At 57.5% G+C, this 6,620-nt stretch overlaps 1 protein-coding gene across 1 annotated transcript in view; it reads left to right on the forward strand.

The window, feature by feature from the left end:
* COLGALT1 (collagen beta(1-O)galactosyltransferase 1) overlaps window positions 1-5,122 on the forward strand; it is a 25,274-nt gene extending 20,152 nt beyond the window's left edge. The window contains exons 7-12 of the mRNA XM_017501255.2: window positions 362-438; window positions 528-634; window positions 1,113-1,245; window positions 2,473-2,600; window positions 3,654-3,860; window positions 4,434-5,122. Of these exons, the coding sequence (XP_017356744.1) occupies window positions 362-438; window positions 528-634; window positions 1,113-1,245; window positions 2,473-2,600; window positions 3,654-3,860; window positions 4,434-4,701 (920 nt within the window). The 3' untranslated portion in view covers window positions 4,702-5,122. The remainder of the gene's footprint in view (window positions 1-361; window positions 439-527; window positions 635-1,112; window positions 1,246-2,472; window positions 2,601-3,653; window positions 3,861-4,433) is intronic.
* Window positions 5,123-6,620: the final 1,498 nt, after the last annotated feature.

Here is a 6,620-nt window from a genome sequence, read left to right on the forward strand (position 1 = left end):
GGCCAGGGCTGAGGCGGGGCTGGGGGAGTGGAGTGAAACAAATCTGGGGCGTGGCCAGGGCTGAGGCGGGGCTGGGGGAGTGGAGTGAAACTAACCTGGGGCGGGGCCAGGACTGAGGCGGGGCCAGGACTGAGGCGGGGCTGGGGGAGTGGAGCGAAACAAACCTGGGGCGGGGCCAGGCTGTGCGGAGTTCAAGGGACAAGGGAAGGGCGCCTAGAGAGCTGTGCTGATGTTGGCAGAGCGAGGTCAACTTTGTGGGCAAAGCCAGGCCTACTGGGAGCTATGGAGCGGGTGGGAAAGCATACTGGAGAGAGGCTGGAGGCCCCTGCCCCAGCGACTCGTCGACGTCTCTGCCCCACAGTGAAGCACCCGCCGGCGGAGCCCTCCCGCTTCATCTCAGCGCCCACCAAGACGCCGGACAAGATGGGCTTCGACGAGGTGGGGTGGGCCTTCCCTGGAGGCGGGGCGAAGGCTGGGGGGCGCTTGCTAGCAGGGGCTGATCTGGCTCCGGGCGCTCCCGGCCGCAGGTCTTCATGATCAACCTGAGGCGGCGGCAGGACCGGCGGGAGCGCATGCTGCGGGCACTGCAGGAGCAGGGGATCGAGTGCCGGCTGGTGGAGGCCGTGGACGGCAAGTGAGTCCGAGGTCTGGAGGGGTGTGGGATTGCGGGTGTAGACCTCGCTGGTAGACGACAGGTGATTCCAATGGGGGCGGGCTTTGGGTACAAACAGGTGTAGACCACGTCAGTGGGCCTCATGGAGGGGAAGTGAATGGGACCTTGGGGAAGGAGTAGATCCTCGCAGATGTAGACCATGGAAGGCGAGTGAATCCTGACCCAGGGTTTGCATGCTGCCACTGTAGACCATGCTGGTGGGGACCGTGGAGGGGAAAGTCAGTCAGACCCCAGGAGAGGAGAGCAGGTTTGCCCACGAGTCTATACCATGTGCAGGCGAGTGGGGCCCCATGTGTCCAGGAGGGGTGCCTACGCTCCAAGAGGGGGACCAGCTGCTCAGTGCTGCAGGGCTGAGGGGGGGCAGTGGTAGAATAGCAGGGGATGGCAGAATAGCAGGCAGGGTGAGCCTTCCTCGTGACCCTCTCCTCCTCCTCTCCAGAGCCATGAATACCAGCCAGGTGGAGGCACTGGGGATCCAGATGCTGCCCGGCTATCAGGACCCCTACCATGGCCGGCCCCTCACCAAAGGCGAACTGGGCTGCTTCCTGAGCCACTACAATATCTGGAAGGAGGTGTGTCCTGAGCGGTGGGCGGATCCAGAATTATGACTCTAGATCTCCTCGGAGATTTGGAGAAGGAAGGGGTTGAAGGAGTTAGTTGCTCAGAACCCCAGCCAGGTGGCCAGGCCTCCAGCCTCAGCCGTGGGCCCCACGGCCTTTTTTTAGTGAATGATTCACCAAACCAGCTGTATCAACCCCAGGTGTGTCTGCCAATCCTTCTATTATGCACATGTGGGAACTGAGGTTGGGGGGATGGGTGAGCCCTTTTGAGCAGCAGGTGGGGTCTGGGGCCTGGGACCTGTAAACGAAGCTTTTTCACTCCCAGCTTGGTTTCCATGCTTGATGTTTAGTAATAGAAGTCATGGCTACAGAGCCACGTTAAACCAGCACCTGCCCGGTGCCAGGGGCACCCCACCAGCCCAAGCATCCTCAGCCACCCTCAGGGTGAGAGGCAGTGATTGGAGAAGGATGTCTGACTGGGATTTGAACTTGGGGCCCTCAGGACTGGGCACGGTGGTACACACCTGGGATCTTGACTACTCGGGAGGCTAAGGTGGGAGGGTGGCCTGAGTTCACGGCTGCAGTCAGCCGGGATAGTGCCACTGCACTCCAGTCTGGGCAACAGAGCAAAACCGCAGCTCAGAAAAAAAGAGAAAAGCAGCCGGGTGCAGTGGCTCACGCCTGTTACCTCAACACTTTGGGAGGCCGAGGTGAGCAGATCACCTGAGATCGGAGTTTGAGACCAGCCTGGCCAACATGGTGAAACCTCTTATCTACTAAAAATACAAAAATTGCCCAGGTGTGGTGGTGGGTGCCTGTAATCCCAGCTACTTGGGAGGCTGAGGCAGGAGAACTGCTTGAACTTGGAAGGCAGAGGTCACAGTGAGCCCAGATCGCGCCACTGCACTCCAGCCTGGGTGACAAAGTGAGACTGTCTCATTAAAAAAAAAAAAGAAGAAAAAAGGAAAAACTTGTGATTATCAAATGTGAAGCCGAATGGGGTTGTGCGGCTGCAAGGCTGAGGTGCATGAGGCGTGGGTGTTTGAGGGGCTGAGAGGCCTTCCTCTCCTGAGATCCATCATGGGTGGAAGAGGGCAGAGGTTTAGATGTCCATGTGCCCCTGGAGCTAGGAGAGGAGGGGAGATGTGTTGGCTTCTCTCCGGGTCTCTCAGAGCTTCTCAAAGCAGAGCTCTGGGCTTTAGGGCCGGGCCTGGCCTTGACTTGGGCTTCCTCACTCAGGTGGTGGACCGGGGGCTGGAGAAATCGCTCGTGTTTGAGGACGACCTGCGTTTTGAGATCTTCTTCAAGAGACGCCTGATGAACCTCATGCGGGATGTGGAGCAGGAGGGCCTCGACTGGGACCTTATGTGAGTGGGGGTCTGAGGGTGGAGTGAAGCTGGGGCCTGGGGTAAGGCCAGGACTTAGGTGGGGCTGAGGGCAGGGTGGAGCTGGGGCCTGGGTACACAGCCAAGTCTTAGAGGTGGGGCTGGGAGGCGGAGTGGAGCTGGGTCCTAGGGGCGTGGCCAGAGCACTGCAGCTGAGCCTTGAGCCTGTATGTCTGGGTGTGATCGGGTGGTAGGCGTGGCCTGGGACGTGGCCAACTCCTGGAAGCATAGCAGGTCCCTGGGCCTGAGAGCACTGTCAGGGCTGTAGCCTATAGGGAAGGGCCTTGGAAGGATCACCCAGAACTCAAAAGGCCTCGTCAGAAGCCTGCAGGCTTGGTCAGGGCTTAGAGACTTGATTGAGGCCTGTGGAGCTGGGTGTGGTTAAGATTTGACGGACCAGCCTGTGGGTGTGGCTGAATAGCATGGGGGCGTGGTCATGGAGGGCGTGGTCAGAGCTGGGGGTGTGGCTGAAGAGCGTTGGGGCATGGCCAGGGCACCTGGGTCTTAGACCAGGCCTGGGATGGGAGTACCACCAACGTGTTTTCAGGACTGGAGCCGTCCTTCTCTCCTGTAGGTGGGTTGGTTTGTCTCCTCCCTTCCTCCTCTTTCTTTGCCTTCCATGCGCACTGCCCTAATCTGCATTCCGGGGACACTGCCCCATGTGAATAGTAACTGCACCCCTTTATTCCTGACTGCTGCCCACAGCCCGGCGCCTCGCCCACCTGCATCCCCACCGCCCTCTGAACTCAGAGTAGTTTCAGCCTCAGAGGACATCTGCGTGATCCTGCTCTCCCTAGCTCCAAATCCTCCGTGGCTCCCTTATGCCCTTGGGAAAAACTCACACTCCCCCCATGACCCCCAGACCCCTGGGCTCCTGCATTCGCTCCATCCAGTCACAGTTTCCTCTTGTTGCTCCGCAAACATTCTGAGTCTGCTCCCATCCCGGGGTCTGACGGGGAACTAGATTCCTGGCTTTCCGGGCAAGCGCCCTTTGGAGGGCGGGAGGAGAGTGACAGGCCCAATCCTGCACCCCAGCTACGTGGGCCGGAAGCGGATGCAGGTGGAACACCCCGAGAAGGCTGTGCCCCGTGTGAGGAACCTGGTGGAGGCCGACTACTCTTACTGGACCCTGGCCTACGTGATCTCCCTGCAAGGCGCCCGCAAGCTGCTCGACGCCAAGCCGCTGTCCAAGATGCTGCCTGTGGACGAGTTCCTACCCGTCATGTTTGACAAGCACCCAGTGTGAGAGGGGCAGGCGGCTGCTGGGCTGCGGTCTCCAGCGGGTCTGTCCTGGGGGCGGGGGGTGTGAGACTCAGGGCTCCGAGGAGAGGTCTCTTCTTCTGCCCACTTCTCCCTCCGTTTGCTCCTCCCAGATTTGCCTCCGTTTGTATACCCTGTCCACTTCATCTTTTTTTTTTGAGATGGAGTCTTGCTCTGTTGCCAGACTGGAGTGCAGTGGTGCAATCTTGGCTCACTGCAGCCTCCGCCTCCTGGGTTCAAGCAATTCTCTTGCCTCAGCCTCCCGAGTAGCTGGGACTGCAGGCACGCGCCACCAAGCCTGGCTAACTTTTTGTATTTTTAGTGGAGATGGGGTTTCACCATGTTGGCCAGGATGGTCTTGATCTCTTGACCTCATGATCCACCCGCCTCGGCCTCCCAAAGTGCTGGGATTACAGACGTGAGCCACCTCACCCAACCCACTTATGTCTTTATCCTTGCTGACTTCTTCCTCACCCCCAATTTTTCCTCCAGCTGTCCCTTCTCCCCCTCCCCTGAAGCCATTGCTGCCCCTCATTCCCCTCCTGCTCCCCACAGGTCCGAGTACAAGGCCCACTTCTCCCTCCGCAACCTGCGCGCCTTCTCCGTGGAGCCGCTGCTGGTCTACCCCACACACTACACAGGGGACGACGGCTATGTGAGTGACACAGAGACCTCAGTCGTTTGGAACAATGAGCAGGTCAAGACTGACTGGGACCGCGCCAAGTCCCAGAAGATGCGGGAGCAGCAGGCGCTGAGCCGGGAGGCCAAGAACTCAGACGTGCTCCAGTCCCCGCTGGACAGTGCCGCCCGGGATGAACTCTGAGGGGTGGCAGCCAGAAAGCCAAAGTAGCCGTTGCTGGCCCAGCCCCCACGTGCTCACTGAGGACATCGGGGCCACCTCTGGACCCCTTGGCAGGCCAGGGAGGGCTCCCTGTGTGGGGTGGTGTCCAGCCGGCCCTTGCTCAGCAATCACGTGCACACAGGCAGCATAAGTGGAGTGCCTACCGCACGCCAGCCACGGGACTTGGCACCAGGGAATTGGGATGAACCAAACCCTCTTCATCTGTTCATGTGCCCAACACTTATTAAGCACCTGCGGTATACCTGGTTCCCATGTTATAGCAGTGAATGAGGCAGAATGATTCTCTCCATCAATGATCGATTCAGTCATCAAGCAGTTACTGATCAGATTAAGAGGCAGGCACTAGTGATACACTCATTTTTAAAATTCACCCAAGGATTTAGTGAGTGCCTACTGTGTGTTGGGTGACATTCGAGGCTCTGGGAGTTTTTTTTTTTTTTTTTTTTTCCTTTTATCTACTGTCCTGGTTCTTTGCTCAGACTTCCCGTGGCTCCAATCGCCCCTACAGATGAGACATCCCTGAGACACAAGAGCGGCCTGCTGTGGCAGGAGAATATGATTTTTTTTTTTTTTTTTGAGACAGAGTCTCGCTCTGTGGCCAGGCTGCCGTGCAGTGGCGTGATCTCGGCTCACTGCAACCTTCACCATGTGGGTTCAAGCGATTCTCCTCCCTCATCCTCCCTAGTAGCTGGGGTTACAGGCATGTGCCACCACACCCAGCTGATTTTTATATTTTTAGTAGAGACGGGGTTTCATCATATTGGCCAGGATGGTCTCCATCTCTTGACCTCGTGATCTACCCGCTTCATCTTCCCAAAGTGCTGGGATTACAGGTGTGTGCTACTGCGCCTGACCTTTTTTTTTTTTTTTTTTTTTTTCCATAAAGACAGAGCCTTGCTCTGTCACCCAGGGTGGAGTACAGTGGTGTGATGTTGGTTCACTGCAGCCTGTGCCTGCCGGGTTCCAGCGATTCTTGTTTTCCGGCCTCCCAAGTAGCTGGGACTACAGGTGCGCACCGTCACGTCTGGTTAATTTTCGTATTGTTAGTAGAGATGGGTTTTCACCATGTTCGTCAGACTGGGTCTCAAACTCCTGACCTCAGGTGATCTGCTCACTTCGGCCTCCCAAAGAGCTGGGATTCCAGGCATGAGCCACTGTGCCCAGCCCAGGCGCTGAGACTATTGAGATAAATAAGATCCTTCCATCCGTTTATTCGTGCACATATTGAGCACCTACTGTGTGCCTGGCATTCACGTCACAGAGATAAGTTCTGGATTCGGTACAGTTACTGAGTACCTGCCGTGTGCAGGGAGCTGAGCTCTGGGATGCAAATGGAAGCAAACAAGGTACTTTTCACCTTTTTCCTTTTTCCCTCACTGCTAGATGGTGTGGGAACTTTTCACTCTAATTGGCTTCTTGCCCACACACCTCAAGAGCACTGACTGTGTGCCAGGCACTAGTGATACAAAAGTGACAGCTGTTCAGTCTGCATTTTTCATCATCCACTGGGCGTTGGGCTACATACCAAGTGCTAGGGCACAGAGACGAACGAGATCGGTCCCTTCTACATCCACAAGCATTTACTGAGCACCGTGCGCCAGGCCTTGCAGACTCCCAGTTGGGTTGAAGGGTGGTTGACTGATGTTTGATTCCTCCTGTGTCCCTGGTCATCTGAGCTGTGTGCAGATAACATCCCCCCACCACCCAAGAGGGAGGGTAGCTCTTCCCCCACCAGGGCAACCACAGGTCCTGGTGGCCCCACGGTCACATGTCAGCCCCCCTGGAGGGGGCGCCTGTTGGAGACCGGGGCTGGGTGTCCCTTGCCCATCCCTGGTTCCCTGTGTTTTGCCTCCCTGCCCTTATGTCTCAGGTGTGATCCC

The sequence above is a fragment of the Cebus imitator genome, unplaced genomic scaffold (genome assembly GCF_001604975.1).
Source record: "Cebus imitator isolate Cc_AM_T3 unplaced genomic scaffold, Cebus_imitator-1.0 Scaffold280, whole genome shotgun sequence".
NCBI lineage: Eukaryota > Metazoa > Chordata > Mammalia > Primates > Cebidae > Cebus > Cebus imitator.